The sequence below is a fragment of the Arvicola amphibius genome, chromosome 3 (assembly GCF_903992535.2).
Source record: "Arvicola amphibius chromosome 3, mArvAmp1.2, whole genome shotgun sequence".
In the NCBI taxonomy this organism is placed as follows: domain Eukaryota; kingdom Metazoa; phylum Chordata; class Mammalia; order Rodentia; family Cricetidae; genus Arvicola; species Arvicola amphibius.
In genome coordinates this window covers 175,345,468-175,363,447 of record NC_052049.1, presented here as the reverse complement: position 1 = coordinate 175,363,447, position 17,980 = coordinate 175,345,468, and the positions used below count along the sequence as shown (strand labels likewise).

Sequence of the window (17,980 nt, the reverse complement as noted above, 5' to 3'; positions counted from 1 at the left end):
TGAAAAAGCCTGCACCAGGTAACGACAGAGCTGGGAAAGATCACCACACATAAACATACACACACACACATACACACAAAGAGAAAGAGAGAGAGGGAGAGGAAGAGGGAGAGGGGGAGAGGGAGAGAGAGAGAGAGAGAGAGAGAGAGAGAGAGAGAGAGAACGCTACAAAATACCACATAGAATTACGTTTTTTAAAAAGTATTTATTGCAAAGAACGCTGGACATAGTGCAATGTACAACTGAAATCCAAAACCATATGTTCTCGGGAAAGCAGGACAATGTCAGTGATTCTGCCCATGAATCAATCATCTCAGCTAAGAGTCGGTGGCCAGCCTGCTGTACTGCATGGAGGCCACTTCCTGCTGCATGAGGGAGGGACTTCCTGCTGCACGAGGGAGTGTTGCAGCACATGCCCTACTCCACTGGCATCCTTCTGCCCCAACCCTAGGCTCTTACCTCTGCATCCAACAATTCCCATCTTCCCGGGCATGGAGGGAAAAGGCTTTGGTGGTCTTCACCTCAAACGGCATCCAGCTATGTGTTCACAGCTGCTGACCACAGGGTCTGCTCTGCCTAACATGCGTGTGGAGATAACATGACATCACTCAGATTCTGAGACGGGGAGCAAAGGGTGCAGGCCCCACATCCCAAAGGCAGTGGTATGGTCTTCTAGCTCCAAGCTAGGGCTTGGAGGTCTGATGAGTCCAGGAGAGTTATGCCCCAGTCCCAGCACAGCAGCTGAGACACTGGCTAGGGATAACAGCACGGACTTCTCCGAGGCAGGTGGCATCTGCAAGTTATACAGCCCAGGGCTGGCAGGGCTGACAGGGCTGGCAGAGGTAGACTGCTCTGCCAGATTCAGGCCTGGAAATGCTCTTGGATGCAGGGCCTGGCTTCCCCATGGCTGCTGTGTGGATATCAGAGCACTGATTACTGCTATAGACAGCTCCCAGCCTGCTTCAAAGCCTGCTTGTCATTCTGCTGCTCAGCTGAAACATGGAGCCTGACCTTGCTGCCTGGACCCACGAGAACTCAGGGCACGAGAGGCACCAGGCCTCATAAGGCTGTTTTGCTAGGCTTAAGTTGTCTGTGCATCAAGGCTGGAGTGAGTCTGGAGGCTCCTCCCGTGGCTGGGACCGCCTGCCTCGTATTATGTCTCTCCCTCCTCAGTCTTACAGGTAGAGGCCAACGAACAAGAAGACAGTCTGACAGAACTACCAGGTCTGAGCCATTTATGACAAAGGTATGTCCCGGTCACCAGTGGTCTGTCCTGTGTGGACCTGACAGCAACAGCCAGGCAGGGGAGACCAGCTTCCAGGAGCACTTTGGTGCCCGGCCACCGCACGGTCGTCGTCCCCCCCCCGGGGGGGGGGGGGAAGAACTGAGGACAAGGCAGCCTGAGCTGCAGCTGCCCCACGTTCCAGTGCACAACTTGGTAGACATAGGAAGGCACCACAAACGCTGCCTTCCACACTTGTCCAGTGTCAGACACCAGAAACAACATGCTATCCCCACGAGCATCTACAAATAGGGCAACAGTTCTTCCGTGCCACTCTGTGCCAGGCAGGGAATAGCGTACACTAAGGTCCTGCAAAGATCTGGCCTCTGGCTTCGAGGGTGGCTACAGAGAGGACAGCAGAGCTCTACAGTGGTCACCTGGCCCATTTCAGGCAGCCGGGCCTCAGTGGGGGTGTTCTAGTGAGACTTCTGTCTCATGTCACATTTAAGGTTGCATACTTCACGAGGCAGCGAGCGGGCTGCTTGACAGCTGTTGCAGAGGAGCCAGCAGCAAAGCACAAGGCCCAGAGAACTCAGCAGCACCTCAGCAGCCATCCCTAGCCCTGCTGCTGGTTGTCAGCAAGGAGGCAGTGGGCTAGGCTGAGAGTTCTGAGTGTTGCTAGGCACCCATGGCTTCAGGAGTGCTCCTGCGTGGTGACATCATCGGTACAGCAAACAACAAGTAGGCCAGGAGTGACCCCTGGGGTGACCCCTCTGCAGAAGTCAGGGCCTGCCAGGGCTCTTGGATGAGACGTGGTCACTGGTGAGCAGGGACTGTGACAAGGGCTTCCTCTGAAGGCCTGGAGATGTCTACATTCTGCACAACAAAGACAAAGGATGTCCACCCTGCTCAGGAAGAGAGGGGGCACCTCACCCCTGCTGTCCTCATCACTGTGGCCAGACAGATACCCATCTCGCCTCAAGAGCCCCAGCTGAAGGACCCTAATCTGCCGGAAGTCTGAAGTACCACATGCTGGGTTCTCAGACGACAGGACGAGGGTGGGGTGGGGCTGCTAACTACTCCAGGTCCCACTGCAAGCGGGTCAGGTGCTGCCCCAAGCAAGGCTACTCTACCTCCTTCCTAAGGACTGGCAGCTGGCAAGGCTCGGTCCCTGGGTGTCCCTCTTTCCCAGCTCTAGCAGCCTATGGACATCTAGTCTATAACATGGCTCAGCTCCTCAGGACTGAGTCACAGGACCCCCGGAAGCCCCTGAAGCTCACTGTGAATGACCTCCGTAAGTCATAAGGTCCAGTTCCATCCTTGGCCTGCTAAGCCTTGGATATCTCAGACCTGAGAATTGGGGGTCTTGAGACTTCCCTAAGCTCCATGAGGCTGTCCTGTGAGCCCTCAATGGCTCCCTTTGATTCCAGAAGCTGCAGGACTAGGTCAGGGAGTGGTAGCCCTGTGCAGCATACCACAGCCATCCCTTTAGGGACAGAGACACGCTCCTCTTGGCCTATGCTGACCATAGAGCTCACAGACCAGCCCCAGGTAGATTCCTACTTTGAGGTAGGGTTGGTTTGTTATTGTTTTGCCTTTTGAGAGAGAGTCTCATGTAGCCCATGTTGCCCTCAAACTCACTATATAGCTGAGGATGACCTTAAACTTCTGATTCTCCTGCCTCTGTAAGCTGGGATTCTAGGCATCTGTCACTGTGTACTGTTGGGGATCAGATTCAAGGCTCTGTGTGTGACAGGCAAGCATTCTACCATCTCAGGCCCATAATACTTTTTAAAGTTCAAAGGTGCCCAGTTACAAAGGCTCTCATGATGCCTGGACTGGTAAGGAAGGCCAGAATCCCCACCTGCCGTGGGTGGGCATCTAGCCTCTCCCTCACCCCGGACCAGCATCTGGTCCAGATCCACGGCAGAGCTGTTGAGTTTGTGGGGCCTTAAGAACTGGGAGCCAAACATACCCAGTTCCAGGCCCCTCCCCAGGGCTGACCTTGGGAAGCACCTAACTACCCAGGCCACAGCACTACCTAGCCACAGGAGACAAAAGAAAACAGCCTGGGAAGAGATACCCAAGTGGGAATCCTGAAGATAGAGAGTCAGGACACCCCCAGGGAACACGTCCACCACCCCAGCAGTGAGCACAGTGCTACCTGAGGCCTGTCTCGGTGCGTGTTCACAGCTGCCACATTCAGGAATATGGACTCCACTTTACAACCTGCCGAAGGAAGAGGCTAGTGTCGTTTCCACACAGAGGGCAGCCAGAGCCACAGTGGCAAAAGCTACACTGAGGAGGAGGCAAAACGTACAGAGCTCAGCTTTACCCCGTCCATCCTTCCCTAGACAGCTCCAGGGCCCGCCAGGAGGCAAGGGGGACCTGTCAGACTCCTGCGGATCCATGTGTGACTGCCCATGTGTGCCACATGGGGGGGGGGCCCAAGCTGCCTACACAGGGACTGGGAGTGGCTGGGGCAGCAATAGGTCAATGATTAACATGGAGTCCCTAATCCTTGGTGCCCCCACACCAGTGACACCCTCCATCCTGCCACAGACAAAGCAGTAAGGCCAGGGGGAGGAGTAATTCCAGCTCCCCTGAAGCTTCATTCTCCACAAGTGTGACCCAGGAGAGTGGACTGTGACCTGAGCATCTGCCAGTGCAGTAAGAGGTGGGGGAGACACAAATGTCCTGCCTCCAGAACATTCTAAGGCTAAGAAAAGATCAAAGATCACTGAAGAGGCTTCCTATGGTCACAGGAACTTTTGTTTGTTTGAGACAGGGTCTCATTTTGTAACTCAGGCTGGCCTTGAACTCACTATATAGCCAAGGCTAACCTCAAACTCTTGGCAATCTTCCTCCTGATTACAAGCATAAGCTACCATATTGAATACACAAAGTTTTCTATAAACTAAAAAGCAAACTAGGTGCACGATTAGAAAGAATTCCAGCACTGGTGGGGGTGGGGTAGGAAGGAACTGAGATAGGAAGTTTCTGAGCAAAAACCTGCCTCAGAGCAATGAAAGAAGAAAAATGGAGAAGGGGAATTGGGAAAGGCAGTGTGTGGGGGAGAGTGGGCATGAATGAGGCCCAAGGGAAAGCAGAGATATGTGGACCATCCTAGAACTCTACAGGACAGTCAAGGTCAACACGGGACACCCCCTTACCGTAGGCCACGGGTGTGAGCTTCAGGACTGTGTGCAAGGGGCACTTGAGGTAGGGCAGCTCTTCTGTGGACAAAGAAGGACAGGGCTCACATGCCATGCAAGCCCAGATGTCCCCATGTCATGCACACAGCCCACCAGCCCGGCTAAGGCCCCTCACCAGCTGCCTTGTCAAGGAAGTAGGCCAGGAGGCAGCGCATCACAGCTTGGTGGCAGATGACCAGCACGTTCTCCTGTCTCTCCAGTTCCATGATGACAGGCTCCAGTCGCTGCACCAGGTCTTCATAGGACTGTAAAGGCATCAGAGTGTCCTTCAGGCCCGGCTCCAGGGGTAGGAACAGAGTCAGGAGTTGTTCTGACTAGACTTAGGTCAACTTCACATATAAACTAGAGTTGTCTGAAAGGAGGTAGGGTAGTTTGAACGAAAATGGCCCCACAGGCTCATAGGGACTGGCACTATAAGGAATTGTGGCCTTGCCGGAGTAGGTGTGACCTTGTAGGAGGAAGTGTGTCACTGGGGGTGAGCTCTGAGGTTTCAAATGCTCAAGTCAGGCCCAATGTCACCCTCTCTTCCAGCTGCATATTAATCCAGACGTAGACTCTCAGCTACCTCTCTACCTGCGTGCTGCCATGCTTCCCGCCATAATGGACTAAACTTCTGAACTGTAAGCGAGTCCCAGGTAAATGTTGTTCTTTATAAGGGTTGTTGTGATCATGGTGTCTCTTCACAGCCAGAGAAACTCTAAGACAGGAGTTTACCTCAACAGAGAAAATCCCTCCATAAGATCCTGCTGTAGGACATTTTTTTACCTAGTGGTTGATGGGAGAGGGCACAGCACATTGTGGGTGGTGCTGGGCTGGTGGGCCTGGGTTCTGTAATGAAGCAGGCTGAGCAATCCATGGGAAGCAAGCCAGTAGCAGCACCCACCCCCAAGCCTCTACATCAGCTCCTGCCTCCAGGTTCCTGCCCTGTTTGAGTTCTGTACTGACTTCCTTCAGTGAAGAACTTTAATGTGAGGTGTAAGCCAATAAAACCTTTCCTCCCTGACTTTCTTTTGGCCATTGGGTTTCATCCCAGCAATAGAAACCCTAAGACAGGTGTGCTAGGCAACGGGGCACCTCCCGCCCCCTGGAGCCACTCACTCTGCCAGAGGTTGTGTTTAAGCTCCCTCCAGCCAGGTTCCTGAGGGAATGAAGTGGGCGGCTTCCCTTGGAGGGCTGCTTTAGTGAGATGCCTAACCTGGACAGGTGCTGGGGACAATCTGGGAAGGGGGCCACCTTCTCCTTCCAGGGCTGAGTCCTGGTAGGATCAAGAGAGCTAGGCCTCAGACATATCCCAAAAGGCTACTATCAGGTCCCAAAGAAACTCAGGTTAAATGGCTGTCTGTGGTGCCTATTAGCATACTGAAGCAATGCTGGCCTCCAGGCTTCCTCAGTATCAAAAGTACCTATGGCTCTTCTTACCCATCCCCTACCCTAAACTTCTCCAGTTCCTAGGCTTCCCTCCCCCAGTTCCTCATTCCCTGTAACCCCACTATTTTGGGAATGTGCTCTCTTGGTTCCCTCTTTTGCCTGTCTTTCTTGGTCTTGTCTCTGTCCGTCCTTCCCCCATTCTCCTCTCATGGCCAGGTCTAGTCTGCTGGACATGTTAAATCTACAACTCTCTCTCTGTTCTGGACTCTTCCAGATGCCACTGGCTGTTCTCTCCCTCATAGCTACGATAAAAACTTTCCTTTTAACCATACCTTGGAGTAGTCCTCTGTTTACACAGCCACCTCATGCCATCCATGGGGCCTCTGCAGCCTTCACTACAGGATTCAGTAGCGGGAAGCTGTGACTGGCGGAAAGGCCCTCCCTCCCTCTAGTCCACAGCACCTGAGGATGGCGATGGACTTCCTGGAGTATGACAACTGTCAGGAACCTGAAGTCCCCAGAAACAACCTTGTGGTTGTCTGCTTGCTTGTCCCCTCCCCCACTGTTGTGGTAACAGGGACCTCGTATCTGTGCTGGCCCCTGGGGCAATCCCAGCTCCATTTTAACTCAAGAATTAGGTATGGGGGTAGAGGTGGGTCCATCTCTCTACAGTTATCTATTTTTCAAAATAAACCCCCAGAGAGTCTGCCCAACATTGTGATTGGGCAGTGGCACCAATGCCTGACCTGGCCGACCTCCAGCAGTTCTGGGGATCGAGCTTAGATCCTCGTGTTTGCAAGGCAGACAACTGACTGTACTATCTCCCAAGCCTGCACTGTTTCCCTTTTCCACAATCTGGGATGGCTCTGAACTTGAACTGTGCTGCAAAGGACAAGGTGCTGTGTCAACCAGAGCTGCATGAGACACACACGCATCTCAGGGCCATATTTAGACACCATCCCGGGGCACCTCCCTGAAGCAGGAGACTCCTCAGACAAAGTGATTCTTACTTTCTGACCTGGGGCCTGGAATGACCAGGGATTCTCTGAGGAAAGGTGACAGTGTGGTCACCTTAGCCAATCTCTTTGGAGAAGGTCTCCATGGATCTGGAGGCAGGGTAGGGTTGGCACATGGAGCCCTGGGAAGGATAGGATCACCTTGTGCCAGGGGAAGGTGTCTAAAGAAAGGCCAAAGGTCCAGGGCAGAGAGAAGGGTGGAAAAGCCTGGAGTGAGGCCTGGCCACTGAGCGCACTCTGGGAAAGGCTGACGGTTCCCTGAAAAAGGAGCTGGCCTGGGCATCCCAGGAGACCATAGCTAATCTAGAAGTCCCAGAAAAGCCAACTCCAACAGAGCCAGGGACACTAAGCTCAATGTCTGCCCTTGCCAGGTCTGCACCCTTAGAAAGGAAGAAACAAAGACAGAGAGGCACCCAACATGGCTAATCCCTGCTCTCTGTAGCACCATCCTCCCACCGCCCACCCGAGGAAGAACAAAGGTCTGGGAGGCAGAGCTGGGAACTGATGGAGAAGAAACCCACACCTGGGCTGCCGGCCCTAAGGTCAAGCCTCTGAGCCCTGGCTACAAACAGCACTGCCAGGCAGGCAGCAGGAACTCAACTAAGACCCCAGGCCCCACCTACCTCACCCTTCGGGTACCGGTAGCGGTACTTGTCCTGATCCCGCAGGGCAAACTCCAGTGGATAGTGACCCTGGATCTCTTCGTAGGTCATTTCCTCGCAGACACCCTAGGAAGACACAGCAGCCATCACACCACCCATGCCAGGCTGAAAAGACCACCCTGGGATTGGAGGGGCAGACAGAGGAGACCAGCATTTCCTGGGCCAAGGGGCCACTCTAAGCACAAAGCTTACACTGTGTAGAAAAGCAGACCTTCTCTGGACATTGAGTGCACTGGTAGCCACGCTGTAGGAAGCTGTCAGAGCCATCCTTACCTCTCCCTCATACAACTATCCAGGGAATGATACAGGACTTAGCACAAATGTGGGTCTTATCCTTAGTCTTTAATTTTTTTTTGTTTGTTTTTTGTTCTTTGAGACAGGTTCTCTATATACAGCCCTGACTGTCCTGTAAACCAGGCTGGCCTCAAACTCAGAGATCTGTTGTTGGTTTTTATTCTTCTAGTTTTTTGGGGGCCAGCCATCCAGCTCCTCCACACACAAAGACCTATGATTACTTATAAATGCCCAGCCTTAGCTTGGCTTGTTTCTTGCTGCTTTTCTTAAATTACCCCGTCCTCCTTCTGCCTCTGAGCCGTTTCCTTTTCTTGCTTCTGCGCATCCTACTTCCACTCTCACCGCACAGGCTGGGTGCTGGCCCCGGCACCTTTCTCTCCTTGTTCTTGTTTCTTCTCCTATTTATCCTCTCTGCCCGCCAGCCCCGCCTATCCTTGCTCCTGCCTCGCTATTGGCCAATCAGCTCTTTATTAGACCATCAGGTGTTTTAGACAGGCAAAGAATCACAGCTTCACAGAGTTAAACAAATGCAACATAAACAAAAGTAACACGCCTTAAAACAATATTCTGGGGGGCTGGAGAGATGGCTCAGCGGTTAAGAGCACTGACTGCTCTTCCAGAGGACTCGGGTTCAATTCCCAGCACCCACATGGCAGCTCCCAAATGTCTGAAAATCCAGTTCCAGGGAATCTGACACCTTCACACCAATGCAAATAAAATAAAGATAAGCCGGGCGGTGGTGGCGCACGCCTTTAATCCCAGCACTCGGGAGGCAGAGGCAGGCGGATCTCTGTGAGTTCGAGACCAGCCTGGTCTACAAGAGCTAGGTCCAGGACAGGCTCTAGAAACTACAGGGAAACCCTGTCTCGAAAAATAAAAAAAAAAAAAAAAAAAAAAAAAAAAAAGATAAATAAATAAATAAAAGACAAACAACAAACCTAAAAATACAAAACAAAAAACCAATATTCCGAACAGAGATCTGCCTGCCTCTGCCTCCCGAGTGCTGGGATTAAAGTCATATGCTACTACACTAGCTTAAAATCTTTTTATTGCATTTATTTATGTGTTTGTTAGTTTATTGTGTGTGTGCCCATGTGCTCATGACAGGGCATGGTTGTAGAGGTCAGAGAACAACTTGCAGGAGTCAGTTCTCACCACAGGAACAGAACCCGGTTCTCAGGCTTGTCAGCGAGTGCCCTCTCCTCCCACTGAGGCATCGTGCTGGTCCTTAATTCTTGTCTATTATGGAAGTGCTAAGTATAAGCAGGAACTACTGCGGGAACTGTAATCACAAAAACTCATTTGTGTTCCTGAGGGAGAGACCAGGCCACAGTGAACGAGAGAAAGACAGAGAGAGAGAAAGACAGAGAGAGAGAACACAAATATACACGATCTTATACAAATGTCAAAACAAGCCGAGCTGAGCACACCAGATGAATCATGTGCACAGGGAGCTGAAGGTCAAAGCTGAGGTCAGCCTAACCTACATGAGACTCTGTCTCAAAAAAACAACCTGGGGCAGAGAGGAGGCTCGGCAGTTGAGTGAGCACCCTGCTCTTGCAGAGGACCTAGGTTCAGTTCCAGCACTCGTTGCAGGCACCTCACGACTGCCTGTAACTCCAGCTCTAGGAGATCTCACCTCCAGGCCTGCACAGGCACCAGGACTCCACTGCACATCCACACACACACACATTCACATACACACTCATACACACAACTGAAACCACAATGCGCGCACACACACACACATTCACACACACACTCTCTCTCTCACATGCACACACATACACACAATTAAAACCACAACGCACACACAAACACACAATTAAAACCACAACAAAGGAGCTACAGAGACTGCTCAACGGTTAAGAACGCTTGCTGCTTTTCCAGAGGACCCAAGTTCAGCTCCCAGAAACCATGTTGGGTGGGTCACAGTCACCTGTAACTTAAGCTTCAGAGGACCCAATGCCCTCTTCAGGTCTCTGTGGGCGCCACACACCCACACAAATTAAATAAAACACCGTCAGCCACCAGCAGACAAGATAAGTGATGGAAAGTACCGAAAAAGTATTTAAGGCCCAGAGGCAGTGAAGCCTCAAGCATTTCATGAAGTACATCCCACGAGTGAGCCATCGCTATGGGGCCCTAAGAACTGAGACGTGTTCTGATACCAGGAAGTGAAGCTCTGTTGTAATAAGTCCCTAAGAATGTGGAAGTGGTTACTGAGGCAGGAAGAATGTTTTAGTTTGACTTGAAGCACCTGTTGGTAACAATGCAAATGTTAAAGGGCATTGTGGGAAGGCTTAGAGGGAAACAGGCCCGGTAAACAAAGCCCTGGGAAGATGGCTCAGTCAGGAAAGCCTGTGCTGACTCTTGAGAATCTGAGTTTGGATCCCCAACACATGTAAAAAACTAATGTGGCCACAAGCATTTGTCGTCCCAGCACTGGGCAGGCAGAGGTAGGAGAAGAAGCCTTGGAACACCAGGTCCAGCGAGAGATGCTGTCTTAGAAAAGTAAGGTGGTGGCACACACCTTTAATCCTAGCACTTGGGATGCAGAAGCTGCGGATCTCTGTGAGTTCGAGGCCAGCCTGGTCTACAGAGTGAGTTCCAGGACAGCCAGGATTGTTTCACAGAGACACCCTGTCTCAGAAAACAAAAACAAAAGAAAAGAAAAAGAAAAAGGAGAGAGAGAGAGAAAGAGAGAGAAAGAGAGAGAGACGGGTCAGATGAAGAGTGACTGAAGAACATGTGGTGTTGGCATTGACCTCTGGGCTCATGCGCACCCATAAGCACATGTGCACAACACCCAGGACAAAACATGTGCACACAAATGCATACACACACACACTTGTGAGCCTGAGCCTCTGTTATTAGCATCACCATAACCAGGCTGTTGATGTAAATGTGAGTTTAGCCCATGTAAATGTGAGTTTAGCCCATCGTGGCAGCAAACACTTCTTGCAATCTCATATTCAGGAGGCTGAAGAAGGAGGATCCTGAGATCCCAGGACAGCCTGAGCCTAAGTGACAGCAAGAACCTGCTTCAAAAGTAAGAGAGAGAAATATGGATGTTGGGGTGTTTCTGTGAAGCCCCAGAAGGAATCAAGCTGGTCATGAAAAACTAGAGACAAGATGATCTGTTTGGAAGAGGCAGAGAACGTGGCTGCACTAGTCTAGCAATGGTGCCCTCTTCCGGCCTCTGTAGGCGCCTACACCTGAACAGGGTACATGTGCAGTCAAGCAGGTGCACACACACACACACACACACACACACGTGTAAAGAAAAACACATAAAATGTCGGCTCACTGAGTAAAGCACCTGCTGGTCAGGAACGGGGACTGGAGCTGAGACCCCAGAACCCACTTAATGTCAGGCAGGCACGTGGCCTGCCTATAATCCCAGCAAATGGGAGCCGGACACAGGAGGAGCCCTGGAACAAGCCAGCTAGTTAGACTTGCCAAGCTGGCAAGCTTTGGGTTCAGTGAGAGACTCTGCCTCAAAATATGAGGTGGAGACTAGCTGAGAAAACACTCAGTGTCAACCTCTGGCCTCCCCAAGCACATGCAAACATACAAACACACATGAATGCAGACTACACATACAAAAAAAGTTGAGAAAACAGTCAAAAGCACAAGGCATATAGAAAAGTATTTCAGATTTTTTTTTTTAAAGAATGAGCCAGGGCTGGAGAGATGGCTCAGTGGTTAAGAGCATTGCCTGCTCTTCCAAAGGTCCTGAGTTCAATTCCCAGCAACCACATGGTGGCTCACAACCATCTGTAATGAGGTCTGGTGCCCTCTTCTGGCCTTCAGGCATACATGCAGAGAGAATATTGTATACATAATAAATAAATAAATATTTAAAAAAATAAAAAAATAATGAGCCAAACGACTGCAAGCCTGAGAGAAAGTGGGTAAGCCCAGACTGCAGCAGCTCAGCGCTCAGGGGCACTTCCTGAACTGCAGAGCATGACAGAGAAGAGAAAGAAAAGAGAAAACAAGAGAAAAATTCGAATCCCTAGAGCTTCAGAGGGCACCCTCTGAGATAAAGGGCTCACTGCTGCCCCCTGTCTGCCTGTCAGTCTGGAGAAAGGCCATCCTATGTGCACTTCTGCTATGGACAGAGACTGAATGCATCAACTTTCCTGCAAGAGGAACAAACAGACCTAGATCACTGAGCCCAGTGACCTGAAGCCTTCCACTGTGCAGAGGTGATTCAAAGGACGATGGATGGGCCTAAGGCTGGGCAAAGGAGGCCAGCAGCAAAGGAGCCACCAGAAGCCTGGGGTGACAAAGGGGGAACCATCACTCTGAGGGCTCCAGCCACAAAGCAATAATCAGTCAGGCTTTCCACACCAGAAAGAAAAAGCAGAAGTGAAACTGAACTTAAAAACACAAACAGCAATAGAGACTACCCACACAAAAGCTCAGAGAGAAATAGCAGAATCCTCACCACACCCTCAAATGGACCGACCAGGGGCACAGGCAGATGGTCAGTGGGCACGCAGGGAGGTCTGAGTTCGAATCCTCAGCACCCATGTAAAAGCTAGGCAAGGCCACATACACCTGCAATCCCAGTGCTGTGGGGCAGAGACTGGAGGGTCTCTGGGCATGCTGGCTGCCAGCTAATTCAGTGAAATACTGTCTCAAGGGGAGAAGGCAGAAGGCGATGGAGCAGGATACCCAACTTCCTCCTCTAGCCTCGGGTGCCTATGTGCACACAAATATGCATATACTTCACACACACACACACACACACACACACACACACACACACTGAGCTCATGTACAGAAGATTAAAAAACAAAACAATCCAGGTGGTGGTAGCACATGCCTTTAACCCCAGCACTCAGAAGGCAGGCGCATCTCTGTGAGTTTGAGGCCTCCCAAGTGCTGGGATTAAAGATGTGCGTCACCATACTCAGCTGAAACAGCAGCCTTAAAGAGGTGGTAGGGGCTGACAAGATGACTCAGCAGATAAAGGCACTTGCCACCCAGTCTGGTGACAGGAACTCAGTCCCCAGGACCCACATGGTGGGAGGAGAGAACCGACTCCAGCAAGTTGTCCTCTGACCTCCACATGTGCTGTGGCACATGTCACAGACCCCCCCAAGAAAAAATACATAAATAAATTTAAAATTTAAAAACACACAAGAGAGATGGCTCCGAGGTTAAGAGCACTAGCTGTTCTTCCAAAGGACTCAGATTTAATTCCCAGCACCTACACAATTCCCAGCACACAGCTATCTGTAACTCCGGTTCCAGGGGATCTGACATACTCATACAGACATACATACAGGCAAAACCCTAATGTACATTAAATAAATAAAATTTAAAAACAAAAACTTTAAAGGAGATGCTGGGCCAAGTGTAGCGGTGCACATCTTTAATCCCAGCACTCGGGAGACTGAGGCGTGTGAATCTCTTGAGTCTGAGGCCAGCCTGATCTACACAGTTACAGGACAGCCAGGGCTGTCCAGAGAAACCTTATCTCGGGGTGGGAGGGCTGGTGATGCCAACTGGGCCATCTCATGTGTGCCTCCAGATTCCTCGTCCCTCTCCCTTGCTCTTACCACAGGGAGACCATTCTGGACTACACCTACCAAGCCATGAGGGATGAGACCACAGGAAGTGAGCGGTCACTCCCTGGCCAGGGGCCTGGGCCATCCTATCTCACAGGCTGCCGGTTCCTCCTGCTCTCCTCTGGACGGCGACAGCAATGGTCCTGACTGTCAGAGGTCGGCTCCCATGCAGTGCGGCTGCACCCGCGGCTGCAGCAATCGTCTCTTGAGAAGCAGACTGTTCTCAAGTGGTGGCTGGGTCACTGCTTCTCCTGAGCCACTCTCAGAACTAGAGAGCAGCCAGTGACCAGACCACTGGCTTGACCAACCAAAACTTCCTGTTTCTGGCAGCTGTGCAAACCCCAAACCCTTTTCTCTCATTTAATTTCCCCTTTATACGGAATCTCAGACTTCCTCTCAGTCTGTGGAGATGGACCGAGGGATCAGTGACCAATGCATCCATCCATGTCAACAGACTGCATCTCCTTTCTGCCATTGGCCATGTCTCTGACTGCCATACTGGACTGGGTGGAGAGGCTCCTAAAACTCCAAGAACAAGCAGGAACGAGAATCTGTTTCTTTTTGTGGATCACAAATTCATATCACTTAAGTTTTTCTTTTTAGTCCAGGGTCTCATGTAGCCCAAGATCACCTCAAGCTGTAGCCAAATTTGACCTTGAACTTCTGTCCCTCCTGCCTCTACCTCCCAAGTACAGGAATTACAGGTACATGCCACCACGACCAGTTGATGCACAGCTGTGGATTCCTCCAGGGCTTCCTGCATGCTAGGCAAGCATTCTACTAACGCAGCTATCCCAACCCACAAGTTATGACGAATTATCTTATATTAGAAAGATCAAAATTTGCACAGCAAACAGGAAAATATAAAGACAAAAAAGAAATGTGAGAAAAACAAACAGAATCATAATTATAGTCTAACAACACTAAATTATTAGTTTATGATGACCAAGTTCACACACACACACACACAAAAAAAAAACCCTAAGGTTGCAGAGAATTTGAAGGGTATAATTATAGATTACTGAAACTGATGGATTATACATACACACTTTTCATGTGAAAATTTCAGTCACATAGAGCATCAGAGACAACAGTAAAATGGCACCTTGCCTGTTCCTCCTAGCCATGACTAGAACAGCACAGCGAGTGTCTTTCAGCTAGAGTGGTAACCGCTTCCTTCTCCTAACCACCGCCTAACCAACTGGATGACTGGAGAAAATGGTGGCCTGACTCTCGGGAGGGCGAGAGGAACAGAAAGTGAGAAGGCAGACACAGTAAAGGCTCGGCGGCAGAACCTTGCCGTTACACACATGCGCACACGCACACACACAACACACACACACACACCGTAAGTGAGTCAGGCTTCCTCTCTGAGAGCCTTGTGAGCAGGAGCAGGGTCCAAGACCTGCTTCTAAGCCAACAGATCATGGCAGAGGGAACAAGCCATCAACCACATGGTCACACCGTATTGTAAGATTCCAATTTATTGACTAAAGAGACAATAAATGACTCTGACTGAAGAAATGAGTTGCCAAATTCTAAGAGGTCCACATGGCAAGGAACTATGGTTGGCCTGTAGGACTTAGCTACTGGCAAGCGGCAGCTAGGATAGTAGGCCCTCACCCTGTAGCCAAGGAGATGAATCGAGGTAAATAAGCATGCGGGCTTGAAGGGGACCCCAAGTCTCTGCAGAAACACTTCCCAGCTGATGCTGTAATTGCAAAGAACCCAGCCACACCTGTCAGACTGGGAACCACAGTAGCAATGAGTCATAAATCTGTGCCTGAAGTAGCTTGTGTCAGATTCCTCTGGAAGACTCTACACACATACACACGTAAAAATAAAAAGTCTTAAAAATGCACAAAAGAATACAGAGCCCTCCCTAAGCTCAGGAAAGATGGAAAATCCATCAAATTCCAATTCTAGTATCAGATAACTCAGCTTTTTGTACTCTACCTGTCAGATTCAGGAAAATCCCTCCCCACCCCATCTCTGGCCTCCTCTACTCCTAACTTTTCTTTCTTTCTCTCTTTCTTTTTTCTTTCCTTCCTTCTTTCTTCCTTCCTTTTCTTTCCTTCTTTCTTTCTTTCTTTCTTTCTTTCTTTCTTTCTTTCTTTCTTTCTTTTTCTTTCTTTATTTTTGTTGTCTGTTTTACCAAGACAGGGTTTCTCTGTATAACAGCCCTGGCTGTGCTGGAACTCAGAGATCCACCTGTCTCTGCTCCCCTTAGTGCTGGGATTAAAGGCATGAACCACCACTGCCCAGCTTTAAACTGGTTTTGCTATTTGAAACGGTTCTCTCTCTATAGCCCAGGTAGGTCCAAAGCACATTACATCCTCCTGTCTCAGCACCATAAGTCACAAGTTTACAAATGTGAGCCATCGTGCCTGGTGCTAATGACTATTTTTTTAAAAGTTTTCTTAATGAAGACATGCTTCTGTTAATGGGAACAAGGAGTCATTAATTTATTCCAAGCAATAAAATAGAGACGAAATATTATGCTTGAATTTGCTTTAAAATAGCTCAGTAGAAAAAGAGATGGTGTAATCAGAAGAAGACCAAGGTAAGCTGAGTGTGTCGAGCCACCTCCGGTGCGGAAGCGGGCCACGTGACAATGACACAAAGCACTGAGCCTCAATCTGTCTGCCGCTTACTGTTTATCCTTTGACTTCTGGCTTGTTATACATTTAGGAAACTTCTTCCTTTAAAACTGAAAGTAGGACCAGTGAGGTGGCTCAGCAGGTAAAGACGCTTGCCAGCAAGGCCCTACATAGGTAGGAAAAATAACCAATCCCTGTTGGCTGTCCTCTGACTTCCAGGAGAGCAACTGGCACCAACTTGCAGACATACAAACAGAAAATAAACTAATAATTTTTGAACCCCAGAAGTATGACGATCGAGATTATTCTCCAGATCATACTAAGCACAGATTAAGGTTTTCCCTGACCCAGAGGACAGTGCTCAAGAGGCAGGCAGAGGAGAAGGGACAGTAATTACCGCGTCGATCTCATTGAGGACCTTCCACTGCTCATAAGGCACACTCAGTGCCTCCGCTGTCTGGATCGTCCTCTTCATCTGGCTCGTCCAGACCTTCAGGTCCTTGATGTTCTGGTCACTGATGAACTCAGCCAGGTGCTTGGCAAACTGAAACACATCATGGCACATTCAGCCCCACAGGGCCTGGGCTGCCTCAAAGGACACCAAAACACGGGGCCTGCGGGTTCTGTCCAACCTCAGGAAATAGGTTAAAAACCTCACTAACTTCCCGATGATGCCGACAACCAAGTGCTGTTCTGCGTATTCTCCCCAGGCCCCAAGAGCAATACCATAATTGTCATGTTCCCCCATCTTGATCCACTGTCCCAAGGCCATGTGACCTCTTCTGAGTCCCAATCCCTCCCTGGACTGTGTCAAAGTCTTTAACAGCACAATTTGGACTCAACCCACTGTAAAGGTCCTGTGACCCTGGGACTCAGGGCACTGTAATGGTTGTATGACCCAGAAACACACACACACACACACACACACACACACACACACACACTGACCTCCCTGCCGCGGGGAGACAGCCCAGGATCCCCACCAATCCGGCCCTTGAGGTTGAGTTCACTCTCCCCATGCCGGCAGAGGTAGATGGAGCGGGGTGTCACGTGGATGTTCATGAGGTAATAAACGATGCGACTCTGGATGTGGTCAGCCACACGGTTCACCACGTAGCTCTGGCCCACGTCCATGATCTTGATGTAGGACAGATCCCTTGCCAGAGAGAAGGCAGAGAGAACTGTGAGGGTGGCTGGGCCCCTGGGAGCGCATCGGCAGCCACAGGGACCAGCTCTAAACCTGCAACTCTCACACTGGATTTGATCACAACACACAGGACTGTGAGCTGGTGTGCAAGTGACGGGGGTGAGGAAGCACTGACACACCAGTGATACACACACAAGCACCGTGAGACTTCAAAGGTGACATCCGGAGAGGTGGTCAGTCAAATCATGTCAGTTCCCAGACTGCTGCCTGTGAGTTCCCAAACCCCTTGCCTCCCTCTGAGCTCTGAAAGCTGAACCGAGAAGGCCTTTCCTAGTGCTGACCCCGTAGCTGGCCAACACTCCACTCCCCCAGGTTCCTGGTCAGCTTTCCTTCCCGGTGAGCCTCTCCCCCTCTCCCTGGGGACACAGTCAAGGTCACCTATATGCCGAGGAGCAGCCATCCTCCTCCTGAGGAAACCAGTGGTTGAGAAGTACAGGAGGATGGCCCTGGGACAGCAGCTGGCACACCCGACTTGGCCGCTTCCCGCACTGTGCACGTAGGAGAGGCTCCTGCCTGGAGAGCTGTCAGCATCGGGGAATCGGGGACGAACTGTGATGTAGCTAACAGCCCCTGGATGTTCTCATCTGAGTTCTCACGGGTCTCCATATGTTTGGTGCCTTGATATTACCAATAAAACCAGGAGCAACATTGCTGTCGGCCTACCTGGGGCTGCTCTGGATGAGCCCCACTAGTGCAGAGGCATTGCAGAGTGACCAGAGGCATTGCTGGGGAGCCCAGGGGAGACAACAGAGTCACAGTGGAAAGGCCCGGTTCCACTCAGCTAGCCTGGCTGCAGAGTCCAGCAGAGGGA

General features: G+C 50.6%; 1 protein-coding gene across 4 annotated transcripts in view; it reads right to left on the bottom strand.

Moving 5' to 3' along the window:
- Positions 1–225: 225 nt before the first annotated feature.
- The window catches only part of Pfkfb4 (6-phosphofructo-2-kinase/fructose-2,6-biphosphatase 4), a 36,649-nt gene continuing 18,894 nt past the window's right edge, over positions 226–17,980 (bottom strand). For all 4 annotated transcript variants that reach the window (XM_038321942.1, XM_038321943.1, XM_038321940.1 and 1 more), the window contains exons 8-14: positions 16,911–17,118; positions 16,360–16,506; positions 7,445–7,549; positions 4,553–4,682; positions 4,396–4,458; positions 3,387–3,451; positions 226–2,098 (exon numbers count right to left, since the gene is read on the bottom strand). In XM_038321942.1, coding sequence (XP_038177870.1) covers positions 2,039–2,098; positions 3,387–3,451; positions 4,396–4,458; positions 4,553–4,682; positions 7,445–7,549; positions 16,360–16,506; positions 16,911–17,118 — 778 coding nt within the window. In that variant the 3' untranslated portion in view covers positions 226–2,038. The remainder of the gene's footprint in view (positions 2,099–3,386; positions 3,452–4,395; positions 4,459–4,552; positions 4,683–7,444; positions 7,550–16,359; positions 16,507–16,910; positions 17,119–17,980) is intronic.